The 25,818-nt window shown below is 60.7% G+C and overlaps 2 protein-coding genes across 6 annotated transcripts; one reads left to right on the top strand and one right to left on the bottom strand.

Moving 5' to 3' along the window:
* CCDC33 (coiled-coil domain containing 33) lies at positions 1 to 9,093 on the top strand. Of its 4 annotated transcripts, none has more exons than XM_085588534.1 (10): positions 7 to 671; positions 2,204 to 2,420; positions 3,897 to 4,086; positions 5,031 to 5,119; positions 5,189 to 5,320; positions 5,456 to 5,510; positions 6,425 to 6,498; positions 6,609 to 6,692; positions 7,504 to 7,587; positions 8,855 to 8,992. In XM_085588534.1, exons 1-10 carry the CDS (start codon positions 337 to 339, stop codon positions 8,900 to 8,902), a joined length of 1,308 nt encoding a protein of 435 aa, XP_085444660.1. In that variant the 5' UTR covers positions 7 to 336; the 3' UTR covers positions 8,903 to 8,992. The 4 variants fall into 4 exon arrangements, with proteins under 4 accessions (XP_085444657.1, XP_085444660.1, XP_085444659.1 ...); XM_085588533.1 differs by having other exon boundaries at positions 11 to 671; positions 8,852 to 8,990; XM_085588532.1 differs by having other exon boundaries at positions 16 to 671; positions 6,439 to 6,498; positions 8,852 to 9,093.
* CYP11A1 (cytochrome P450 family 11 subfamily A member 1) lies at positions 8,960 to 25,054 on the bottom strand. Of its 2 annotated transcripts, XM_077785801.2 has the most exons (9): positions 24,708 to 25,053; positions 22,881 to 23,036; positions 20,630 to 20,829; positions 15,436 to 15,639; positions 13,432 to 13,592; positions 12,253 to 12,419; positions 11,784 to 11,862; positions 10,606 to 10,797; positions 8,960 to 9,293 (listed from the first exon to the last, which is right to left on the bottom strand). In XM_077785801.2, exons 1-9 carry the CDS (start codon positions 24,986 to 24,988, stop codon positions 9,171 to 9,173), a joined length of 1,563 nt encoding a protein of 520 aa, XP_077641927.2. In that variant the 5' UTR covers positions 24,989 to 25,053; the 3' UTR covers positions 8,960 to 9,170. The 2 variants fall into 2 exon arrangements, with proteins under 2 accessions (XP_077641927.2, XP_085444661.1); XM_085588535.1 differs by lacking the exon at positions 8,960 to 9,293 and having other exon boundaries at positions 10,361 to 10,797; positions 24,708 to 25,054.
* Between the last annotated feature and the right edge of the window lie 764 nt (positions 25,055 to 25,818).

The following is a 25,818-nucleotide window of genomic DNA, read 5'->3' as shown; positions in this document are numbered from 1 at the left end:
TTTTTGGGATTCCCGTGGGGTTTTTGGGATCGCCGCAGATTTGGGATACCCCACAGTGTTTTTGGTGTCCCCATGGGGTTTTTGGGATTGCTGTGTGGTTTTTGGGATCACCGTGGTTTGGGATCCCCCATGGTATTTTTGGGATCCCCCACGGTGTTTTTGGGATCCCCCACGGTGTTTTTGGGATCCCCCACGGTGGTTTAGGGATCGCTGTGGGGGTTTGGGATCCCCCGTGGTGGTTTTTGGGATCCCCCATAGTGTTTTTGGGATCCCCCATGGTGTTTTTGGGATCCCTGCCGGCTTTTTGGGATTGCCGCGGGGTTTTTGGGATCCCCAATGGTATTTTTGGGATCCCTGTGGGATTTTTGGGATTCCCGCGGGGTTTTTGGGAATCCCGCGGGTTTTTGGGATCGCGCTGCGGGCGGGGTTGCCAAGGGCGGCTCTGTTGTGGCAACGGCGCCGCCCGGATCCCTTTTCCCGGAAAAGCGTCCCGGGAACAGCGGCGGCCGCTCCGCCGGGAGCCCCCGGGACACCGGGAATCGCTCGGGAAGGGCCGGTCCGGGACACCGGGAATCGCTCGGGAAGGGCCGGTCCGGGACACCGGGACCTGGCAACCCCCGCGGCACGGCTGGAGCGGGAACGGGAACGGGAACGGGAGAGAGCGGGAACGGGTATGGGAACGGGAACGGGAACGGGAGCGGGAATGGGAACGGGAACGGGAACGGGAACGGGAGAGAGCGGGAACGGGTATGGGGACGGGAACAGGAACGGGAGCGGGAATGGGAACAGGAGTGGGTATGGGAACGGGAACGGGAACGGGAACGGGAGCGGGAATGGGAACAGGAGTGGGTATGGGAACGGGAACGGGAACGGGAACGGGAACGGGAACGGGAACGGGAACGGGAACGGGAACGGGAACGGGAACGGGAGAGAGCGGGAGCGGGAATGGGAACGGGAGTGGGAATGGCAATGGGACAGAAGGGGATTGGGATTGGGATTGGGATTGGGAATGGGAATGGGGATGGGAATGGGACAGAGGCGGATTGGGAATGGGATGGGGAATGGGCATGGGAGTGGGAATGGGAGTGGGACAGGGTAGGATAGGGAATGGGATTGGGATTGGGAATGGGACACAGTGGGATTGGGAATAGGAATGGGGATGGGGATGGGGGTGGGAATGGGAATGGGAATGGGAATGGGAATGGGAATGGGAATGGGGATGGGAATGGGGATAGGATGGGAATGGGGATGGGAATGGGAATGGGAATGGGAATGGGAATGGGGATGGGGATGGGAATGGGGATGGGAATGGGAATGGGGATGGGAATGGGGATGGGAATGGGGATAGGGTTGGGAATGGGGATGGGAATGGGGATGGGAATGGGGATGGGACACAGTGGGTTTGGGAATGGGAATGGGGAATGGGACAGGAAGTGGGAATAGGAATGGGATTGGGATTGGGATTGGGATTGGGATTGGGATTGGGATTGGGATTGGGATTGGGAATGAGAAAGGGAATGGGAATGGGACAGAGTGGGAATGGGGAATGGGACAGTCTGGGATTAGGAATAGGACACAGGATCGGGAATGGGACACTGGGATTGGGAAGGGAACATAGTGGGATCAAGAATGGGACATGGCAGGAACGGAGAAGCAGGGTTGGGAATGGGACAGCTGGGATTGGGAATGGGAAAGGACGGGATCAGAAATGGGACACAGTGGGATTGGGAGTGGCACACGCCAAGAATGGGCATGGGACATGCTGGGCTTGGCAATGGAAGAAGCCAGGATCGGGAATGGGACACAGTGGAAATGGGAATGGGATCAGGGCAGGATCAGGAATGGGATCAGGGCAGGATCGGGAATGGGATCAGGGCAGGATCAGGAATGGGACAGCTGGAAAATGGAATGAGACATGGAGGAATCGGGAATGGGAGAGAGTGGGATCAGGAATGGGAGAGCCGGGAACGGGACTGGGACATGCTCACGCTGCTCACCCTGATCCCTGTCCCCCCTGTCCCCACTGTCCCCACTGTCCCCACTGTCCCCACTGTCCCCACTGTCCCCGCTGTCCCCACTGTCCCCGGTGTCCCCGCTGTCCCAACTGTCCCCGCTGTCCCCGCTCTCCCCGCTGTCCCCGCTGTCCCCACTGTCCCCACTGTCCCCGCTGTCCCCACTGTCCCCGCTGTCCCCCCTGTCCCAGCTGTCCCCACTGTCCCCCCTGTCCCCACTGTCCCCACCAGCTGTGCCCACCGGGGATGTCCCTGCCAGCCCCGGGCAGGGCCCTGCCCGGACGGGAGCCACTCCGGAGGCACGGGAACATCCCGAGCCTGGATTCCCCCTTGGAGCACCTTCCTGCTCCAGCCTTCCCGCTCCTCCCTGGCGCTTCCCAGGAGAGCAGGGGACACGGCCAGGAGCCGGTGAGTGACACGGGGGACACGCACAGGGGGACAGCGATGTCCCCAGGGTGGCCTGGGAGGGGACAGCCCCGGGTTTGGCTGCTGCTGATCTCGGGAATGAAGTGATTCCTGGATTTCCCCATTCCCGGCAGATGTGGAGGAAGGATGGGAGCCTCTGGCTGCTCCCGCCCCCTTTCCCTGTCCCCAAGGTCCCCAGGGCTGTCACCCCCACCAGGCTGGTGGCCAAGGACATTCCCGAGGCCGCTCCCGAGGCACGTGGCCACCTCTGGCCAAGGTCCTGTGGCCACCGGGATCCTTCCCAAGGGGATCCAGGATAATTCCTCAGGAATTATTCTCCCCCTCCCTGGCATCTCCAGCCACACACGGGCCAAAAAAATCAGGAGAATCCATTGGGAATGTTCATCCCTCTGTTGTTCTTCACCCTATCCCTGTTTTAAAGAGATGGAAAGCCCCAAAAAGATCCGAGTTTGGGGATCGCAGGGCCAACCTCACATCCCTGGGAGATTCCACAGGGGATGGGTGGGAAAATAGGGAAAGAGGGAGATGGGGAAGTGGAAGGAGAGGAGAAGGTTTGGAAGGAGAGAAGGAGGGATAGATGGATGATGGATGGATGATGGATGGATGATGGATGGATGGATGGATGGATGGATGGATGGATGATGGATGGATGGATGATGGATGATGGATGGTGGATGGATGGATGGATGGATGGATAATGGATGATGGATGATGGATGATGGATGATGGATGGTGGATGGATGGATGGATGGATGGATGGATAATGGATGATGGATAATGGATGGATGGATAGATGGATGGATGATGGATGGATGGATGATGGATGGATGGATGGATAGATGGATGGATGATGGATGGATGGATGGATGGATGATGGATGATGGATGGATGGATGGATGGATGGATAGATGGATGATGGATGATGGATGGATGGATGGATGGATGGATGATGGATGATGGATGGATGATGGATGGATGGATGGATGGATGGATGGATGATGGATGGATGATGGATGATGGATGGATGATGGATGGATGATGGATGATGGATAATGGATGATGGATGGATGATGGATGATGGATAATGGATGATGGATGATGGATGGATGGATGGATGATGGATGATGGATGGATGATGGATGGATGGATGGATGGATGGATGGATGGATGGATGGATGATGGATGGATGATGGATGATGGATGATGGATGATGGATGGATGGATGATGGATGGATGGATGGATGATGGATGGATGGATGGATGGATGATGGATGATGGATGGATGGATGGATGATGGATGATGGATGATGGATGGATGATGGATGGATGGATGATGGATGGATGATGGATGATGGATGGATGATGGATGATGGATGGATGATGGATGATGGATGGCACATCCCTGTCTGGGGCACATCCCTGTCTGCCCGGCAGTGCCAGCCGCGCTCTGCTCCCCAGGGCGTTGGCAACCACCGCCTGGCGCTGCAGAGGATGGCGGGGGACCTGCTGTCCCTGCGCCGCCGCCTCGCCAGCCTGGAGGCCGAGAACGGGCACCTGCGGCACAGCCTGGCACGGCTCCGGGAGCCGGCGCAGCTCCGCGGCACCGACCTGGACGTGCTGACCCGGGACGAGCTGCTGGACAGGCTGGGTGGGTGCCGGGCACGGGCTGGGCAGGCTGGGCGCTGCCACCCTGCGAGGTGACCGGGACGTGGTGTGTCACCCTGGGGATGGGCCGGACATCCTGGGTGCTGCCACCCTGGGTGGGTGACAGGGACATGGTGTGTCACCCTGGGGACAGGAAAGGACATCCTGGGTGCTGCCACCCTGGGTGGGTGACAGGGACGTGGTGTGTCACCCTGGGGATGGGCTGGACATCCTGGGTGCTGCCACCCTGGGTGGGTGACAGGGACATGGTGTGTCACCCTGGGGATGGGCTGGACATCCTGGGTGCTGCCACCCTGGGTGGGTGACAGGGACATGGTGTGTCACCCTGGGGACAGGTAGGGCACGCTGGGTGCTGCCACCCTGGGGGGATGATGGGCACCTGGTGTGTCACCCTGGGGACAGGAAAGGACACGCTGGGTGCTGCCATCCTGGGTGGGTGACAGGGACATGGTGTGTCACCCTGGGGACAGGAAAGGACATGCTGGGTGCTGCCACCCTGGGTGGGTGACAGGGACATGGTGTGTCACCCTGGGGACAGGAAAGGACACGCTGGGTGCTGCCACCCTGGGGGGTGACCGGACTGTCTCTGCAGCCACCCTGGGTGGGTGACAGGGATGTAGCGTGTCATCCTGGGGACAGGTAGGGCATGGTGGGCATTGCCACCCTGGGGGGATGATGGACACCTGGTGTGTCACCATGGGGACACAAAGGACACGTTGGACACTGCCACCCTGGGGGGATGATGGGCACCTGGTGTGTCACCATGGGGCTGGGCAGGTCCACACTGGGCACTGCCACTCCGGGTGGGTGACCAGGACAAGGCGCATCATCCTGGGGACAGACAGGGCACGCCGGGCACTGCCACCCTGGGTGGTGACAGGGCTGTCCCCACAGCCACCAGAGGTGGTGACAGGGCTGTCCCCACAGCCACCCTGGCCCGGGAGCTGGCAGCGGGCACGGCGGAGCTCAGGGCGCTGCGGGACCGGGTGCAGCGGCTGCAGAACGAGCTGATCCGGGTATGGCACCGCGGGCACCGTGGGCACCTCGGGGCCGTGCCCGGGACTCCCGCGGGATTCTCCCCGCAGAAAAACGACCGCGAGAAGGAGCTGGTGCTGCTCCAGCGGCGCCACCAGCAGCAGCAGCTGGCACTGAGCAGGTGCCAGCACAGGGCGGCCAAGGCCGGGGCGCTGGAGCGGGCGCTGCAGCAGCAGGAGAAGGTGACACGCTTAGGGTGACAAGGACGGGTTTGGGGACACCCAGAGTCCCCAGGGCCCGGGCCGGCCCTGCACGGGGTGGGCACGGAGCCCTGGCACCGCGCTGGGGACACGGGGACAGCGGTGCCCTGTGCCCAGGTGATCGAGGCCATGGAGCGGCTGCTGCGGGAGAAGAGCACCGAGAGAGCCGAGGGTGGGTGTGAGGGGACAGGGACACTCGGGGATGTCCGCAGTGGTCCCTGGGATGGTCCAGGGTGGGCAGGAGGGGACAGGGACACTCAGGGAATGTCACTGAGATGGTCCAGGGTGGGCAGGAGGGGACAGGGACACTCAGGGAATGTCATTGAGATGGTCCAGGGTGGGCAAGAGGGGACAGGGACAATCAAGGATGTCCCCAGTGGTCCCTGGGATGGCCCAGGGTGGGCAGAGGGGACAGGGACACTCAAGGTGTCCCAAATCATCCCTGGGATGGTCCAGGGTGGGCAAGAGGGGACAGGGACACTCAAGGTGTCCCAAATCATCCCTGGGATGGTCCAGGGTGGGCAGGAGGGGACTGGGACACTCGGGGATGTCCCCAGTGGTCCCTGGGATGGTCCAGGGTGGATGTGGAAAAGGCAGAGACACTCAAGGATGTCCCTGGGATGGTCCAGGGTGGGCAAGAGGGGACAGGGACACTCGGGGATGTCCCCAGTTGTCTCTGAGATGGTCCAGGGTGGATGTGGAGGGGACGGGGACACTCAAGGATGTCCCTGGGATGGCCCAGGGTGGGAAGGAGGGGACAGGGACACTCAGGGATGTCCCCAATGGTCCCTGGGATGGTCCAGGGCGGGTGTGAGGGGACAGGGACACTCAGGATGTCCCCAACACTCCCTGGGGCCTGGGATGGTCCAGGGTGGGCAGGAGGGACCCACGGGTAGATGTTGAGGGGACAAGGACACTCAAGGATGTCCCCAACCCTTTCTGTGCCCCCCTGCCAGAGGATCCCTCATTCCTGAGCCCCCAGCTGAGGCCGGGGCTCGCTGTCCCCCTGTCCCCACGCGGGGAGGGGACACGGGATACATCCCGCTGTCCCCCCAGAGGTGCCACCGCACAGGTGCCACCCCGCAGGTGCCACCACACAGGTGCCACTGGCCCAGACGCGGCGGCTGCTGGAGGAGCCGGCTGGACCCCCCCGGGCCGCGGTGAGAGCGGGAGGGGACACGGGGCTGGCACGGGGGACAGAGCCGGGCACGGCACCGCGGGTGACAGCGGTGCCAGGGGCGACCCCGACCCGCTCCTGCCGTGCCCGCAGCGGCTCCTGGGGGCCACCGAGAAGCTGGAGCTGCTGGCCCGGCTGGAGGAGGCGCAGGGCCGGGCCCGGGTGCTGGAGAGGCAGGTGGGCACCGCGGAGCGGGGCTTTGGGGTCAGTCAGCCTGTTTTGGGGTCCCCAGCCCGTTTTGGGGTCCCCAGCCCGTTTTGGGGTCATTCTCTGTGGTTTTGGGGTCACCCAGCGCAGTTTGGGGTCACCCGGTGCAGTCTGGGGTCACCCAAGAGTGTTTTTGGGGTCCCAGCACAGTCTGAGGTCCCCCAGCCCATTCTGGAGTTCCATTTTGGGGTCCCCAGCCAGTTTTGGGGTCCCATTTTGGGGTCCCAGTGCAGTTTGGGGTCCCAGCGTGGTTTGGGGTCCCAGCCCAGTTGGGGGTCCCTGCCCATTTTGGGGTCCCGTTTTGGGGTACCAGCCCAGTTTGGGGACCCTGCCCATTTTGGGGTCCCGGTTTGGGGTCCCATTTGAGGTCCCAGCCCAGTTTGGGGTCCCAGTGCAGTTTGGGTTCCTAGCCTATTTTGGGGTCCCGTTTTGGGGTCCCAGCCCAGTTTGTGGTCCCAGCCCAGTTTGGGGTCCCAGCACATTTTGGGGTCCCAGCCCAGTTTGGGGTCCCAGCCCATTTTGGGGTCCCGTTTTGGGTCCCAGCCCAGTTTGGGGTCCCGTTTTGGGGTCCCAGCCCATTCTGGGGTCCCATTTTGGGGTCCCAGCCCATTCTGGGGTCCCGTTTTGGGGTCCCAGCCCATTCTGGGGTCCCGTTTTTGGGTCCCAGCCCAGTTTGGGGTCCCGTTTTTGGGTCCCAGCCCAGTTTGGGGTCCCGTTTTTGGGTCCCAGCCCATTCTGGGGTCCCGTTTTGGGGTCCCTGCACGGTTGGGGTCTGTCCCAGCTGCAGGAGGCCGCCCGGAGCTGGGCCCAGGAGCAGCAGCAGCTGCGGATGCGCCTGCGGGAGCGGGAGCACGGCCTGGCCCTGGTGAGCACGGGATGGGGGGACACCGGTGTCACCAGTGTCACCAGTGTCCCACAGTGTCCCCAGTGTCCTACAATGTCCCCCGTGTCCTACAGTGTCCTACAGTGACCCCAATGTCCCCAGTATCCCCAATGTCCCCAGTGACCTACAGTGACCCCCATGACCTCAGTGTCCTACAGGGACCTACAGTGACCCCTGTGACCCCAATGTCCCCAGCGTCCTACAGTGTCCCCAATGTGCCAGGTGTCCCCCAGTGTACCAAATGTCCCCAGCGTCCCACATGTCCCCAGTGACCTACAGTGTCCCCAGTGTCCCCAGTGACCCACAGCATCCCCGCTGGCCCCAATGTCCCCAGTGTCCCCAATGTTCCAGATGTCCCCGTGTACCAAATGTCCCCAGCGTCCCACATGTCCCCAGTGACCTGCAGTGTCCCCAGTGACCCACAGTGTCCCCAGTGTCCCCAGTGATCCACAGCATCCCCAGTGACCCCAATGTCCCCAATGTCCTACAGTGACCCCAATGTCCCCAGTGTCCCCAATGACCCACAGCATCCCCAATGGCCCCAGTGACCCACAGTGTCCCCAATGGCCCCAGTGCTCCCCAGTGTCCCTAATGTCCCCAGTGACCCACACTGTCCCCAGCATCCCCAGTGTCCCCAGTGACCCACAGCATCCCTGGTGACCCCAGTATCCCCAGTGTCCCTAGTGCTCCCAGTGTCCCCAATGTGCCCAGTGTCCCCCAGTGTCCCCAGTGTCCCAAATGTCCCCAGTGGCCCACAGTGTCCCCAATGTCCCCAGTGTCCCCAGTGTCCCGTGTTACCAATGTCCCCAGTGTCCCCTGTGTCCCCAGTGTTCCCAGTGTCCCCAGTGACCCACCGCATCCCCGGTGAACCCAGTATCCCCAGTGTCCCTAGTGCTCCCAGTGTCCCCAATGTGCCCAGTGTCCCCCAGTGTCCCCAGTGTCCCCTGTGTCCCCAGTGACCCACAGCATCCCCAGTGTCCCCAGTGTCCCCTGTGTCCCCAGTGACCCACAGCATCCCCAATGTCCCCTGTGTCCCCAGTGTCCCCAATGTCCCCAGTGACCCACAGCATCCCCAATGTCCCCAGTATCCCCTGTGTCCCATGTTACCAATGTCCCCAGTGTCCCCAGTGTCCCCAGTGTTCCCAGTGTCCCCAGTGTTCCAGGTGTCCTGCAGTGTCCCCTGCCCAGCGCAGAGAGGGGTGCTGGATTTCCTCCTCCCCCATAAATGCCCTCCCTGTGCCCCCAGAAGCTTCCGGCCCTTTCCGTGCCCCCCTGGGCGCTGCCCCCCCTGCCCTGACCCCGCAGCGCCGCCGACGCCCTCGGAGCCGCTTTCCCATGGAGCGGAGACCAAGCAGAACATTCCAGAACACTCCAGAGGGTCCAGAACATTCCAGAGGGTCAGAGGAGCTCGGTGGGCCCCCGGGGATCCCCATCCCACCCCATCCCTCACTTTATCTCCCCTGTGGTGTAAGCGCGGCCTTGAGCTGAGGACGCGGCCCTGAGAGCGTCCCTGCTGTCCCCAGATGCCACCGCGGGGCCACCGGGATGTCCCCGGGGGGGGGTCCTCAGGGCTGGCCGTCGAGGGGCCGCAGGGTCAGCTGGATGGGCTGGTCCGGGATCAGGATGAGGTCGAACTTTGTGCCAATCTCCACAGCCCGCATGGTCTCGATCTTGAAGTTCTCCAGGATCTGGGATGGAGAGGACACAGCGGTGGGGCGGGTGGGCTTTGGGGACACCGTGGTGGGGCAGGACCCGGGGTGACCTTCGAGGCCACTCTGAGCCCAGCCAAACCAGGATTCCACAGGGACAGACTCCGTGGCCACCGTGCTGTCCCTTTGTGTCAGGGACTCCATGGGGACAGACCCCGTGGCTGCTGAGCTGTCCCCTCACATCAGGGACCCTGCAGGATGGACCCCGTGGCCACCGCACTGTCCCTTCGTGGCAGGGACTCCATGGGGATGGACCCTACAGCCACCACGCTGTCCCCTCACATTGGGAACTCTATGGGATGGACCCTACAGCCACCACGCTGTCCCCTCACATTGGGAACTCTATGGGATGGACCCTGCAGCCACCACGCTGTCCCCTCACATCAGAGACCCTGTGGGATGGACCCTACAGCCACCACACTGTCCCCTCAGATTGAGAACTCCATGGGGATGGACCCTGCAGCCACCACGCTGTCCCCTCACATCAGGGACCCTGTGGGATGGACCCTACAGCCACCACACTGTCCCCTCACATTGAGAACTCCATGGGATGGACCCTACAGCCACCACACTGTCCCCTCACATTGGGAACTCTATGGGATGGACCCTGCAGCCACCACGTTGTCCCCTCACATCAGGGACCCTGTGGGATGGACCCTGCAGCCACCACGTTGTCCTCTCACATTGGGAACTCCATGGGATGGACCCCATGGCCACCACGCTGTCCCTTCACATCAGAGACCCGTGGGAGGAACCCTGCGGCCACCACACTGTCCCCTCACATCGGGGACTCCATGGGATGGACCCTGCAGCCACCACGCTGTCCCCTGTGGTGGGGACCCCATGGGATGGATCCTACAGCCACGCTGTCCCCTTGCCCATGGGGATGGAGCCCACGGCCACCACGCTGTCCCCTCACATCAGAGACACCATGGGAGGAACCCTGTGTCCACCACATTGTCCTCTCACATTGGGAACTCCATGGGATGGACCCCACAGCTACGACGCGGTCCCCGAACATCAGAGACGTCATGGTAGGAACCCTGTGGCCACCACACTGTCCCCTCACATCAGGAACCCCATGGGATGGACCCTGCAGCCACCACGCTGTCCCCTCACACTGGGAACTCCATGGGAGGAACCCTGCAGCCACCACGCTGTCCCCTCACATCAGAGACGCCATGGGAGGAACCCTGCAGCCACCACGCTGTCCCCTCACATTGGGAACCCCATGGGATGTCCCCCATGGCCACCACGCCGTCCCCTGCGGTGGGGACGGTGGGACACTCACGTGCATGAGGAAGAGCTGCATCTCCAGCTCGGCGATGCGGCGGCCCAGGCACTGGCGCGGCCCGAAGCCGAAGCCGAGCCCCAGGAAGGGCTTGGGGCCGGCGGCGAGCCAGCGCTGTGGGCGGAAGCGCTCGGGCCGCGGGAACACGTCGGGGTCGCGGCCCATGGCGTAGAGCCCCACCTGCACCAGCGTCTGCGGGCGGGACGCAGCGGGGACGGGGCATCGCGTCACCGTGTCCTTGCGCCCTTGTGTCCTCATGTCCTCGTGCCCTCATGTCCTCGTGTCCTCATGTCCCTGTGTCCTCATGTCCTCGTGTCCTCATGTCCCTGTGTCCTCATGTCCCTGTGTCCTCATGTCCTCGTGTCCTCATGTCCCCGTGTCCCCACGTCCCTGTGTCCCCGTGTCCTTATGTCCCTGTGTCCTTATGTCCCTGTGTCCTCATGTCCTCATGTCTTCATGTCCTCATGTCCCTGTGTCCCCATGTCCTCATGTCCCCATGTCCTTATGTCCCTGTGTCCTCATGTCCTCATGTCCTTATGTCCCTGTGTCCGCATGTCCTTGTGTCCTCATGTCCCTGTGTCCTCATCCTCATGTTCCCATGTCCCCATGTCCCCATGTCCTTATGTCCCTGTGTCCTTATGTCCTCATGTCCTCATGTCTTCATGTCTTCATGTCCTTGTGTTCCCCATGTCCTCATGTCCTTATGTCCCTGTGTCCTCATGTCCTCGTGTCCTCATGTCCTTGTGTTCCCCATGTCCTCATGTCCCCATGTCCTCATGTCCTCATGTCCTCATGTCCCTGTGTCCCCACGTCCCTGTGTCCTCATGTCCCCATGTCCCCATGTCCTCCTGTCCCATGTCCTCCTGTCCCCATGTCCTCATGTCCCTGTGTCCCCATGTCCTCTTGTTCCTGCATCCCCATGTCCACAAGTCCTCGTGTCTCTACATCCCCGTGTCACCACGTCCCCACCTCCCTACATCCCGTGTCCCCTCATCCCTGTGTCCTGGTGTCCCCACATCCTCATCTCCCCATGTCCCTCCATCCTTGTGTCCCCATATCCTCATGTCCCCACAGTCTCCTGTCCCCGTGTCCCCATATCCCTGTGTCCCCACATGCCCATATCTCCATGTCCCCACATCCCCATGTCCCCACTGTCCCCGTGTCCCCGTGTCCCTCACCCCGGGCGGGATGCGGTAGTCCTGCAGGATGACCTCGTGCGTGGTGTACCTCTGCAGGGTCACGGCCACCGGGTGCAGCCTGCACGACACATGCCACCAGGGCTTTGGGGACACTGCAGGGAGGGCGGGTGTGTCCTCCTCACCTGTGGTCCTCACCTGTGCTTCTCCTCCTCCTTCTCACCTGAGCTCCTCCTCCTCCTCACCTGTGCTCCTCCTCCTCCTTACCTGATCTCCTCCCCCTCATCTGAGCTTCTCCTCTTCCTCCTCACCTGAGCTCCTCCTCTTCACCTGAGCTCCTCCTTCTCCTTCTCACCTGAGCTCCTCCTCCTCAGCTAAGCTCCTCCCCTCCTCATCTGAGCTCCTCCTCCTCACCTGAGTTCCTCCTCCTCCTCCTCACCTGAGCTCCTCCTCCTCCTCCTCACCTGAACCCCTCCTCCTCCTCCTCACCTGTGCTCCTCCTCCTCCTCACCTGAGCGTCTCCTTGATGGCGGCCTTGAGCAGCCGCGTGGATTTCAGCATCTTCTCGCGGTCTCCTCCCGCCTCGCGCTTGGCTGCCAGGACCTCAGCCCGCAGCTGCTCCTGCACGCCCGGGGCCCGCGCCAGCTCCAGCATGGCCCACTGCAGCGTCATGGACGTCTGGGGACAGCCACAGCTGCCAGGACCTGGACAGCCCTGCCATGACCTGCTCCTGCTGGCCCAGAGCTGCCAGGACCTGATCAGCTCTGCCAGGACCTGCCCAGCCCTGCCAGGACCTGCTCCTGCTGGCCCAGAGCTGCCAGGACCTGCTCAGCCCTGCCAGGACCTGGACAGCCCTGCCATGACCTGCTCCTGCTGGCCCAGAGCTGCCAGGACCTGATCAGCTCTGCCAGGACCTGCCCAGCCCTGCCAGGACCTGCTCAGTAGTGCCAGGACCTTCTGCCTGCCTTGGTGCTGCCCCACCCAGCACCACCCAGGACCTTCTTCCATCCTGTCCCATCACCAGCCAGGACCTTCTCCCTGCCCCACCCAGCACCAACTAGGACCTTTCCCTGCCCCATCCAGGACCTTCTCCCTGTCAGTCCCATCACCAGGCAGGACCTTCTCCCTGCTTGACCGCCCCAGCATCAACCAGGACCTTCTCTCTAACCCACCCAGCACCATCCAGGACCTTCTCCCTGCCCCACTCAGGACCTTTCCACTGCCTCATCCAGGACCTTTCCACTGCCCCATCCAGGACCTTCTCCCAGCCTGTCCCATCACCACCCAGGCCCTTCTCCCTGCCCCACCCAGGACCTTTCCCTGTCCCCTCCAGGACCTTCTCCCTGTCAGTCCCACCACCATCCAGGCCCTTCTCCATGTCCCCTCCAGGACCTTCTCCCTGTCAGTCCCACCACCATCCAGGACCTTCTCCATGTCCCCTCCAGGACCTTCTCCCTGTCAGTCCCACCACCATCCAGGACCTTTCCCCTGCCCCATCCAGGACCTTCTCCCTGTCAGTCCCACCACCATCCAGGACCTTTCCCCTGCCCCATCCAGGACCTTCTCCCTGTCAGTCCCACCACCATCCAGGCCCTTCTCCCTGTCCCACCCAGGACCTTTCCCCTGCCCCACCCAGGCCGTTGTCCCTGTCCCACCCATCACCAGCAGGCCCCGTCCCCTCGCCCCGTACCGTGTCCACCCCTCCGGCCATCATCTCGGTGACGCTGGCGCGGATGTCGTCCAGGGGCAGCTTGTCGCGCAGGATGAGGTTGCCCAGGATGCCCATGTAGTCCTGGGTGCTCTTGCGCCGCAGCCGCAGGTCCCGGTACACGTTCTGGATGCACTTGTCCGCTGAGGGGACACGGGGACACCACCACGGGGACACCAAGGAGGGGACATCAGCGTCACCGCCCCGCAAGTGGCGTGGCGCGGCCCTGAAGGTGCCGCGCCCTTCACCGTGTGGGGGAAACCTCCCCCGTGTGGGGAAAGGATTTGCGGGAGATTTTTGTGTAAATGTGTCAATTTTGGGTTAGGAAATGTTGATTTGGGAAGGTGATGGAAGAGGATGGACAATGGGAGAGAGAAGTTGGGTTGGGAATGGGTTTGGAAGGTGATGGAAGAGGATGGACAATGGGAGAGAGAAGTTGGGTTGGGAATGGGTTTGGAAGGTGATGGAAGAGAATGGACAATGGGAGAGAGAAGTTGGGTTGGGAATAGGTTTGGAAGGTGATGGAAGAGGATGGACAATGGGAGAGAGAAGCTGGGCTGGGAATGGGTTTGGAAGGCGATGGAAGAGGATGGACAATGAGAGAGAGAGAAGTTGGGTTTGAATGGGTTTGGAAGGTGATGGAAGAGGATGGAAATGGGAGAAGCTCGGCTGGAATGGGTTTGGAAGGTGATGGAAGAGGATGGACGATGAGAGAAGCTGGGCTGGGAATGGGTTTGGAACGTGATGGAAGAGGATGGACAATGCGAGAGAGAAGTTGGGTTGGGAATGGGTTTGGAAGGTGATTGAAGAGGATGGACAATGAGAGAAGCTGGGCTGGGTTTGGAAGGTGATGGAAGAGGATGGACAATGGGAGAAGCTGGGCTGGGTTTGGAAGGTGATGGAAGAGGATGGACAATGGGAGAAGCTGGGCTGGGAATGGGTTTGGAAGGTGGTGGAAGAGGATGGACAATGGGAGAAGCTGGGCTGGGTTTGGAAGGTGGTGGAAGAGGATGGACAATGGGAGAAGCTGGGCTGGGTTTGGAAGGGTTTTGAGGAAAGGATTGGGCCTTTTGGAGCAGCGGAGCCGCCGAGGACAGGTCCCAGGGGCTCTCTCAGGGTGGCTGCAGGTCCTCGCTGGGGGTGTTCGTGGTGGCAGAAGGTGACAGGGAAGAAACACTCATGGTGTGCCCTGAGGTGGCAGCGTGATGTGTCCCCAGAGGTGTCCCCAGAGGTGGCAGGGTGAGGTGACAGGGCGAGGTGGCAGGGTGAGGTGGCAAGATGAGCTGACAGGACGAGGTGTCCCCAGAGGTGTCACCAGAGGTGGCAGGGTGAGGTGTCCCCAGGGGTGGAAGGGTGAGGTGGCAAGGTGAGGTGGCAGGGCAAGGTGTCCCCAGAGATGCCCTCAGAGGTGTCCCCAGAGGTGGCAGGGTGAAGTGTCCCCAGAGGTGTCCCCAGAGGTGTCAGGGCGAGGTGTCTCTGACAGGGTGAGGTGACAGGGTGAGGTGGCTGGGTGAGGTGGCAGTGTGAGGTGTCCTCACAGGTGTCCCCAGAGGTGGCAGGGTGAGGTGTCTCTGACAGGGTGAGGTGACAGGGTAAGGTGGCAGGGTGAGGTGTCCCCAGAGATGTCCCCAGAGATGTCCCCAGAGGTGTCACTAGAGGTGGCAGGGTGAGGTGGTAGGGTGAGGTGGCAGGGTAAGGTGTCCCCAGAGGTGGCAGGGCGAGGTGTCTCTGACAGGGTGAGGTGAGAGGGTAAGGTGGCAGGGTGAGGTGCCCCCACAGGTGTCCCCAGAGATGTCCCCAGAGGTGTCCCAGAGGTGGCAGGGTGAAGTGTCCCCAGAGATGTCCCCAGAGGTGCCCCCAGAGGTGTCCCAGAGGTGGCAGGACAAAGCGGCAGGGTGAGTTGTCCCCAGAGGTGACAAGGCGAGGTGACAGGGTAAGGTGACAGAGCAAGGTGTCCCCAGCGGTGGCAGGGCGGGTGGCACTGACCCTGGCAGAAGATGGCGTCCCAGGCGTGCACGTGCTCGCGCCAGGTGCGGCTGCGCAGGCGCCGCAGCAGCGCGGGCGGCAGGTACAGCATGGGCGCCGTGGTGTGGAACATGCGCGCCACGGCCTCGATGAAGCGCTGCGCCTCGGGCTGCACGAAATCCTGCAGCAGCCCCAGGCGCTCCCCGTACAGCACGTGGCACACCGCTGGGACAGGACGGGGACACTCAGGGACCTGTCCCCATTGCTGTCCCCATCCCTGTCCCCATTCCCATGGCCCCATACAGCACGTTGCACACTGTTGGGGATGGGGACAGGGACACTCAGGGACGTGGCATTGTCCCCATCCTGTTCCCTGTCCCCATCCCTGTCCCCATGGCCCCATACAGCACATCGCTGGGACAGGACAGGGACACTCAGTGACATGTCATTGTCCCCATCCCCATCCCTGTCCCCATCTCCATGGTCCCGTACAGCACGTGGCACACCGCTGGGGACAGGACAGGGACATTCAGTGACATGTCATTGTCCCCATCCCCATGGCCACCAGGACCAGCCTCGGGTGCTCACCATGTGGCACGTGGCGCAAGGCTGGGGATGGGGACCATGAGGAACCTGTCCGTGTCCCCATCCCCAGGTGCTCCCCGTACAGCACGTGGCACACCGCTGGGGACAGGACGGGGACACTCAGGGACCTGTCCCCATCGCTGTCCCCATCCCTGTCCCCATCCCCATGGCCACCAGGACCAGTCTCAGGTGCTCCCCATGTGGCACGTGGTGCATGGCTGGGGACAGAGGCCATGAGGGACACGTCCCTGTCCCCATCCCTGTCCCTGTCCCCATGGCCCCATACAGCACGTGGCACACTGCTGGGGACAGGACGGGGACACACAGGGACGTGGCATTGTCCCTGTCCCATTCCCTGTCCCCATCCCTGTCCCCATGGCCCCGTACAGCACATCGCTGGGACAGGACAGGGACACTCAGGGATGTGGCATTGTCCCCATCCCTGTCCCCATCCCCATGGCCACCAGGACCAGCCTCGGGTGCTCACCATGTGGCACATGGCACAAGGCTGGGGACAAGGACCATGAGGAACCTGTCCGTGTCCCCATCCCCAGGTGCTCCCCGTACAGCACGTGGCACACCGCTCGGACAGGACGGGGACACTCAGGGACCTGTCCCATCCCTGTCCCCATCCCCATGGCCACCAGGACCAGCCTCAGGTGCTCACCATGTGGCACGTGGTGCATGGCTGGGGACAGAGGCCATGAGGGACACGTCCCTGTCCCCATCCCTGTCCCCATCCCCATGGCCCCATACAGCACGTGGCACACTGCTGGGGACAGGACGGGGACACTCAGGGACCTGTCCCCATTGCTGTCCCCATCCCTGTCCCCATTCCCATGGCCCCATACAGCACGTGGCACACTGCTGGGGACAGGACGGGGACACTCAGGGACGTGGCATTGTCCCTGTCCCATTCCCTGTCCCCATCCCTGTCCCCATGGCCCCGTACAGCACATCGCTGGGACAGGACAGGGACACTCAGGGACATGTCATTGTCCCCATCCCCATCTCTGTCCCCATCTCCACGGTCCCGTACAGCACGTGGCACACCACTGGGGACAGGACGGGGACACTCAGGGACCTGTCCCATCCCTGTCCCCATCCCCATGGCCACCAGGACCAGTCTCAGGTGCTCACCATGTGGCACGTGGCACAAGGCTGGGGACAGAGACCATGAGGAACCTGTCCGTGTCCCCATCCCTGTCCCCATCCCTGTCCCCATCCCCATGGCCCCATACAGCACGTGGCACACTGCTGGGGACAGGACGGGGACACTCAGGGACCTGTCCCCATCCCTGTCCCCATCCCCATGGCCACCAGGACCAGCCTCAGGTGCTCCCCATGTGGCACGTGGTGCAAGGCTGGGGACAGGGACCATGAGGGACCTGTCCATGTCCCCATCCCTGTCCCCATCCCATGGCCATAGAGACCAGGTGCTCCCCATAGAGCACGTGGAACACGGCTGGGGACAGTGACCGTGAGGGACACGTCCCTGTCCCCAAGGCCACCTCCAGCCGTGCCATGGCCACAGATAGCTGGCCCAGGTGCACCTGGTGACCGTGAGGGACACGTCCCTGTCCCCAAGGCCACCTCCAGCCGTGCCATGGCCACAGAGAGCTGGACCAGGTGCACCCAGTGACCGTGAGGGACACGTCCCTGTCCCCAGGGCCACCTCCAGCCGTGCCATGGCCACAGAGAGCTGGCCCAGGTGCACCTGGTGACTGTGAGGGACACATCCCTGTCCCCAAGGCCACCTCCAGCCGTGCCATGGCCATGGAGAGCTGGCCCAGGTGCACCTGGTGACTGTGAGGGACACGTCCCTGTCCCCAAGGCCACCTCCAGCCGTGCCATGGCCATGGAGAGCTGGCGTGGCCTCCTGGTTGTCCCTGAGGGGTGGCTTTGTCACCAGCTGGTGGCCAGTAAGTGACAAAAGGCTGCTGTGCCACCAGGGCTCTGGGGAGGGGACATTGCCAGGAGAGGGGACATCCTTTGTCACTCTCCTTTGGCCAATCCCTGAGGCCAGGGCTGGCGGCTTTGGGGGTTTTGGGGTGTTTTTGTGTTTTGGGGTTTTTTTAAATGTTTTTAAGATTTTTGGTTGGTTTTTTTTGTTGTTTTTTTTCCCCAGTTTTTTTCTATGTCTTTTGGAGTTTTTGGGTTCTGGGGGGGTGGGGGAAGCGAGGTTTTTTGGGTTATTTTTTTGTTTGTTTTGGGGGTTTTTGGGGGATTTTTGGCAGGTTTGTGAGGGAGGGGGAGTTGGGTTTTCAGGGTGGGTTGTTTTTTGGGTTTTTTTTTTGTTTTGGGGGGGTTTTTTTGGGTTTTCAGGGTGGGTTGATTTTGGGGGGTTTTGGGGGGTTTTGGGGGGGTTTTTGGGAGTTTTTTGGTTTTTTGGGAGGGGTTGGGGTTTTTTTTCTGGGTTTTCAGGGTGGGTTGGTTTTTGGGTTTTTTTGGGGTTTTGGGGAGATTTTGGGGGGGTTGGAGGTTTTTTTGGCTTTTCAGAGTGGGTTGGTTTTCTGGGGTTTTTTGGGGGTATTTTGGGGGGTTTTGGGGGGATTTTTGGGGGAGTTGGATGGTTTTTTGGCTTTTCAGAGTGGGTTGGTTTTTTGGGGTTTTTTGGGGGATATTTTGGAGGGTTTTTTTGGGTTTTTTGGGAGTATTTTTGGGTTTTTTTTTTGAGGGGGTTGGATTATTTTGGTTATTTTGGGTTCTTTAGGGGTTCTTTAGAGGTTTTTTTTGGGTTTTTGGGAGTTTTTTTGGGTTTTTTTTCGGGGGGGGTGGATTATTTTGGTTATTTTGGGTTCTTTAGGGGTTCTTTTGAGGGTTTTTTTGGGGTTTTGGGGGGGTTGGAGGGATTTTTTGGCTTTTCAGAGTGGGTTGGTTTTCTGGGGTTTTTTTGGGGTATTTTGGAGGGGTTTTTTGGGTTTTTTGGGAGTATTTTTGGGTTTTTTTTTGGGGGGGTTGGTTATTTTGGTTATTTTGGGTTCTTTAGGAGTTTTTTAGAGGGTTTTTTGGGGTTTTTTTGGAGTTTTTTGGGGTTTTTTTTGAGGGGGTTGGATTATTTTGGTTATTTTGGGTTCTTTAGGGGTTCTTTTGAGGGTTTTTTTGGGGTTTGGGGGGGTTGGAGGGTTTTTTGGCTTTTCAGAATGGGTTGGTTTTCTGGGGTTTTTTTGGGGTATTTTGGAGGGTTTTTTTGGGAGTTTTTTGGGAGTTTTTTGGGGGTTTTTTTTGGGGGGGTTGGGTTATTTTGGTTATTTTGGGTTCTTTAGGAGTTTTTTAGAGGGTTTTTTTGGGTTTTTTGGGAGTTTTTTTGGGGTTTTTTTGAGGGGGTTGGATTATTTTGGTTATTTTGGGTTCTTTAGGGGTTCTTTTGAGGGTTTTTTGGGGGTTTTGGGGGAGTTGGATGGTTTTTTGGCTTTTCAGAGTGGGTTGGTTTTCTGTTTTTTTTGGGGGGTATTTTGGAGGTATTTTGGGGGGTTTTGGGGGGATTTTGTGGGAAGTTGGATGGTTTTTTGACTTTTCAGAGTGGGTTGGTTTTTTGGGGTTTTTTTGGGGTATTTTGGAGGGGTTTTTTTGGGGGGTGGGTTATTTTGGTTATTTTGGGTTCTTTAGGGGATCTTTTGAGGTTTTTTTGAGGGTTTTTGGGAGTTTTGGGGGGTTTTGGGGGGGGGGTGGGTTATTTTGGTTATTTTGGGTTCTTTAGGAGTTCTTTAGAGGGTTTTTTTGGGTTTTTTGGGAGTTTTTTGGGGTTTTTTTTGAGGGGGTTGGATTATTTTAGTTATTTTGGGTTCTTTAGGGGTTCTTTTGAGGGTTTTTTTGGGGTTTGGGGGGGTTGGAGGGTTTTTTGGCTTTTCAGAATGGGTTGGTTTTCTGGGGTTTTTGGGGGGTATTTTGGGGGGTTTTGGGGGTATTTTGGGGGGAATTGGATGGGTTTTTGCCTTTTCAGAGTGGGTTGGTTTTCTGGGGTTTTTTTGGGGTATTTTGGAGGGTTTTTTTGGGAGTTTTTTTGGGTTTTTTTTGGGGGGGTTGGGTTATTTTGGTTATTTTGGGTTCTTTAGGAGTTCTTTAGAGGGTTTTTTTGGGTTTTTTGGGAGTTTTTTGGGGGTTTTTTTGAGGGGGTTGGATTATTTTGGTTATTTTGGGTTCTTTAGGGGTTCTTTTGAGGGTTTTTTTGGGGTTTTGGGGGAGTTGGATGGTTTTTTGGCTTTTCAGAGTGGGTTGGTTTTCTGGTTTTTTTGGGGGGTATTTTGGAGGTATTTTTGGGGGTTTTGGGGGGATTTTGTGGGAAGTTGGATGGTATTTTGGCTTTTCAGAGTGGGTTGGTTTTTTGGGTTTTTTTTGGCGTATTTTGGAGGGTTTTTTTTGGGGGGTGGGTTATTTTGGTTATTTTGGGTTCTTTAGGGGATCTTTTGAGGTTTTTTTGGGGGTTTTTGGGAGTTTTGGGGGGTTTTGGCGGGGGGGTGGGTTATTTTGGTTATTTTGGGTTCTTTAGGGGTTCTTTTGAGGTTTTTTTGGGTTTTTTGGGAGTTCTTTGGGGTTTTTTTGGGGGGGGGTTGGATTATTTTGGTTATTTTGGGTTCTTTAGGAGTTCTTTAGCGGTTCTTTTTGGGTTTTGGGGCCACGTGGCACTCACACTCGAGGGCGAAGCGGAAGAGCTCGTGGCTGAAGTCGCCGGTCCAGCAGCCGTGGCCGCTCTGGCGCGCCTGGGCCCGCGCGCGCCGCACGAAGTCCTCGCCCACGGCGCTGAGCAGGGGCACGAAGGCGGCCACGGCCGCGGGGGCCAGCGCCTCCCGGTTGAGCAGCAGCCGGTCCGAGCGCCACGCCTCGCCCGTCCTGGGGACACGCGGGGACACGCTGGCACCCCAAAGCGCGCCCCGTGTCCCCCGCGCCCTCGGCCCGCCCTGCGCTGGGACCGTCCTGGCAGAGCCCGGATTTGGGGTCCCCAGTCGCGTGAGGAGCTCGGATTTGGGGTGCCCAATCCTGGGGATTTGGAATCCCCACTCACTTGAGGAGTTTGGATTTGGGGTCCCCAAGCACTCAAGGAGCCCGGATTTGGGGTCCCCAATCACTCAAGGAGTCTGGATTTGGGGTTCCAAATCACTCAAGGAGTCTGGATTTGGGGTCTGCAATCACTTGAGGAGTCTGGATTTGGGGTCCCCAATCACTTGCGGAGTCTGGATTTGGGGATCCAAATCACTCGAGCCCAGATTTGGGGTCCCCAATCACTCAAGGAGTCTGGATTTGGGGATCCAAATCACTCAAGGAGTCTGGATTTGGGGTCCCCAATCACTCAAGGAGTCTGGATTTGGGGTTCCAAATCACTCGAGCCCAGATTTGGGGTCCCCAATCACTCAAGGAGTCTGGATTTGGGGTCCGCAATCACTTGAGGAGTCTGGATTTGGGGTTCCAAATCACTCAAGGAGTCTGGATTTGGGGTCCCCAATCACTCAAGGAGCCCACATTTGGTGTCCCAATCACTCAAGGAGTCTGGATTTGGGGTCCCAATCTCTTGAGGAGTCTGGATTTGAGGTGCCCAAATCACTTGAGTAGCCCGGATTTGGGGTTCCAAATCACTCAAGGAGTCCAGATTTGGGTGCCCCAATTACTTGCGGAGTCTGGATTTGGGGTCCCCCACTCAGTTCAGGAGCCTGGATTTGGGGTCCCCACTTGCTGAAGGGGATTTGGGGTCCCCACTCACTTGAAGAGTGACAGGAGCTTGGATTCAGGGCCCCCACTCCTGGGGATTTGGGATCCCCACTCAATTGAGGAGCCCAGATTTGGGGTCCTCAATCACTGGAGCAGCCTGGATTTGGGGTCCTAAATCACTTGAGGAGCCCAGATTTGGGATGCCCCAATCACTTGAGGAGGCCGGATTTGAGGTCCCCCACTCAGTTGAGGAGTCTGGATTTGGGGTCTCCACTCTCTTGAGCAGCACCCGGTAGGGTTTGGGGTTTGGGGATTTGGGGGTTTAGATTTGGGGGTTCGGGGGTTTGGATTTGGGGTCGGCACTCACTTGAGCAGCACCCCGTAGGGTTTGGGGTTTGGGGATTTGGGGATTTGGGAGTTTGGGGATTTGGGGCTTTGGGGATTTGGATTTGGGGTCGGCACTCACTTGAGCAGCACCCCGTAGGGTTTGGGGGTTTGGGGGTTTGGGGTTTTGGGGGTTCGGGGGTTTAGGGGTTTGGGGTTTTGGGGGTTCGGGGGTTTGGGGGTTTGGGGTTTTGGGGGTTCGGGGGTTTGGGGATTTGGGGGTTTGGGGATTTGGGGGTTTGGTGATTTGGGGGTTTGGGGTTTGGGGGTTTGGGGGTTTGGGGATTTGGGGGTTTGGGGATTTGGGGGTTTGGGGTTTGGGGGTTTGAGGATTTGGGGGTTTGGGGATTTGGATTTGGGGTCTCCTCTCACTTGAGCAGCACCCCGTAGGGTTTGGGTGTTTGGGGATTTGGGGGTTTGGGGATTTGGGGTCAGCACTCACTTGAGCAGCACCCCGTGGGGTTTGGATGTTTGGGGGTTTGGGGGTTTGGGGGTTTGGGGGTTTGGGGGTTTGGATTTGGGGTCGGCACTCACTTGAGCAGCACCCCGTGGGGTTTGGATGTTTGGGGGTTTGGGGGTTTGGGGGTTTGGGGGTTTGGGGGTTTGGGGGTTTGGATTTGGGGTCGGCACTCACTTGAGCAGCACCCCGTAGGGTTTGGGGGTTTGGGGGTTTGGATTTGGGGTCGGCACTCACTTGAGCAGCACCCCGTAGGGTTTGGGGGTTTGGGGGTTTGGGGGTTCGGGGGTTTGGATTTGGGGTCGGCACTCACTTGAGCAGCACCCCGTGGGGTTCGGGGGTTCGGGGGTTCGGGGGTTCGGGGGTTCGGGGGTTTGGATTTGGGGTCTCCACTCACTTGAGCAGCACCCCGTAGGGTTTGTTGCGGAAGTCGCGGTAGGCCACCCACGGGGGCACGCGGAAGCGCTCGGGCAGGGCCCCCTCGGCCTGGAAGAGCGTGGCCGCGTCCCCGGGGCTGATGATGTTCACAGTCTCATGGACACCCAGCTTCTCCCTGGGGACACCCCAAAATCAGGCACCTGCCCCGGGAATGGCCTGGCCCCGTGCCAATGTCCTGTCCTGTCCCCATGGCAGTGACCTGTCCCCATGGCAATGTCCCATCCTGTCCCCATGGGAATGTCCTGTCCTGTCCCCATAGCAATGTCCCATCCTGTCCCCATGGCAGTGTCCTGTCCTGTCCCCATGGCAATATCCTGTCCCCATGACAATGTCCTCTCCTGTCCCCATGGCAGTGTCCTGTCCTGTCCCCATAGCAATGTCCCATCCTGTCCCCATGGCAATGTCCTGTCCTGTTCCCATGGCAGTGACCTGTCCCCATGGCAATGTCCTGTCCTGTCCCCATGGCAATGTCCCTTCCTGTCCCCATGGCAATGTCCTATCTCCATGGCAATGTCCTCTCCTGTGCCCGTGGCAATGTCCCATCCTGTCCCCAGGGCAATGTCCTTTTCCAGAGGATGCTGCAGGATCGGGGCCCAGGGCACAGGGACTGTCCCCATGTCCCACAGCCCCTGTCCCCTCCCTGGCACGGGGACTGTCCCCATGTCCCACAGCCCCTGTCCCCTCCCTGGCACGGGGACTGTCCCCATGTCCCCACAGCCCCTGTCCCCTCCCTGGCACGGGGACTGTCCCCATGTCCCACAGCCCCTGTCCCCTCCCTGGCACGGGGACTGTCCCCATGTCCCCACAGCCCCTGTCCCCTCCCTGGCACGGGGACTGTCCCCATGTCCCACAGCCCCTGTCCCCTCCCTGGGGCAAGGGACATGGGGAGAGGACCGAGCAGGGGACAGGGGCAGGGGATTCGGGAAGGGACACAGGAGGGGACATGGGCAGGGGACCGGGCAGGGGACACGGCAGGAGACTTGGGAAGGGACACGGGAGGGGACATGGGGAGAGGACCGAGCAGGGGACACGGGCAGGGGACCTGGCAAAGGAACACGGCGTGGGACACGGACAGGGGACACGGACCGGGGAGCAGTCAGGGGATACGGGGAGGGGACACGGGAGGGGACAGAGGCAGGGGACAGGACAGGGGACAGGACAGAGCACCAGACAGGGAACAGGGGCAGGGGACATGGGCAGGGGACATGGGCAGGGGTCATAGGAGGGGACACAGGGAGGGGACACAGGGAGGGAACACAGGAGGGGACAGGGGCAGGGGAGCAAGCAGAGGACAAAGGGAAGGGACACGAGGAGAATCCGTGGGCAGAGGATCGGGGAGGGGACACGGGGAGGGGACACAGAGAGGGGACACGGGGTGGGGACACGGGGAGGGGACACAGGGAGGGGACACAGAGAGGGGACGCAGGGAGGGGACACGGGGAGGGGACACGGGGTGAGGACACAGGGAGGGGACACAGAGAGGGGACACGGGGAGGCGACACGAGGTGGGGACACAGAGAGGGGACGCAGGGAGGGGACACGGGGAGGCGACACAGAGAGGGGACGCAGGGATGGGACGCAGGGAGGGGACACGGCGAGGGGACAGGGGGAGGAGACACGGGGAGGCGACACGGGGAGGCGACACGGGGTGGGGACACAGGGAGGGGACGCAGGGAGGGGACACGGGGAGGCGACACGGGGTGGGGACACAGGGAGGGGACGCAGGGAGGGGACACGGGGAGGGGACACGGGGAGGCGACACGGCGAGGGGACGCGGCCAGCTCACCTGTAGATGGGCCCGAATTGGCGGAACTTGCGCGCCATGCTGAGGTGCAGCGCGCTGAGGCCGCCCTCCCTCCAGAAGCGGTACAGGTTGAGCCAGCCCGCCCGCCACTCGCCCGGCACCTGGTTAAAGGGCCGGGGAGCCGAGGGGACAGCCGAGGGGACAGCCGAGGGGACAGCCGAGGGGACAGCGCCGGCAGCCCCGCCGAGCCGCCGACACCGCGCGGCCGCGCCTCGGGGACATCCCCGCAGCGCTCCGGGCTTGGTGACAACTCGGGCGAGCATCGGGAGGGTGGCCCGGAGGGACGCGGCGCCTCGCTCTTATCCCGAGCTCCCCGAGCTGCTCCCGCCCGCCTCCCACCGGGGACAGCCCCCCGCCGCAGCGACACGCCGGGGGTGGCACGGCGCGGCCCCGGGGACAGGTGACACGGTGGTGGCCTTGGCAGAAAGGCCCCGAAAGCGATAAGGACGCGGGGCCGGGGCAGCCGGGCGGGGACAGCCTTGGGGGCCGCCGGCCAGGGCCGCCCGGCACGGGGTGGCCTTGGGGACAAGGTGGCACCGCCGGGGGAGCCGGGCGGGCCCCGAGCCGGGCGGGCCCGGCGCTGGGGAGATCCGAACACCGGACACCGGACACCGAACACCGAACCCCGGACACTGAACATCAAACACCGAACCCCGAACACCGAACCCTGAACCCCAAACACCGAACACCGAACCCTGAACCCCGGACACCGAACCCCGAACATCGAACACCGAACACCAAACACCGGACACCGGACACCGGACACCGAACACCGAACCCTGAACCCCGAACACCGAACCCTGAACATCAAACACCGAACACCGGACACCGGACACCGAACACCGAAGACCGAACATCGAACCCCGGACACCGAACCCCGAACATCAAACACCGAACACCGGACACCAGACACCGAACACCAAACCCCAAACAACAAACCTCGAACCCCAAACCCCAAACACCGAACACCAAACCCCAAACCCCAAACACCGAACCCCAAACACCAAACCCCAAACACCAAACCCCGAACCCCAAACCCCAAACACCGAACACCAAACCCCAAACCCCAAACACCGAACCCCAAATCCCTGAA

This window comes from Lonchura striata, chromosome 10, assembly GCF_050655825.1.
Source record: "Lonchura striata isolate lonStrDom1 chromosome 10, ASM5065582v1, whole genome shotgun sequence".
Lineage (NCBI taxonomy): Eukaryota > Metazoa > Chordata > Aves > Passeriformes > Estrildidae > Lonchura > Lonchura striata.
This window is presented reverse-complemented; position numbering and strand designations above follow the sequence as displayed.

Coding starts and splice junctions, on each gene's coding strand:
- CCDC33 (XM_085588531.1), top strand. CDS start 337: ATGGTATTTTTGGGATCCCTGTGGGATTTTTGGGATTCCCGCGGGGTT. Junction 672..2,203: donor ACGGGAGAGAGCGGGAACGG/GTATGGGAACGG, acceptor CCCCTGTCCCAG/CTGTCCCCACTGTCCCCCCT. Junction 5,120..5,188: donor TGCAGAACGAGCTGATCCGG/GTATGGCACCGC, acceptor TTCTCCCCGCAG/AAAAACGACCGCGAGAAGGA.
- CYP11A1 (XM_085588535.1), bottom strand. CDS start 24,988: ATGCTCGCCCGAGTTGTCACCAAGCCCGGAGCGCTGCGGGGATGTCCC. Junction 13,593..15,435: donor GGACGCCATCTTCTGCCAGG/GTCAGTGCCACC, acceptor GTGTCCCCTCAG/CGGACAAGTGCATCCAGAAC. Junction 10,798..11,783: donor ACTACCGCATCCCGCCCGGG/GTGAGGGACACG, acceptor TCCCGCCCGCAG/ACGCTGGTGCAGGTGGGGCT.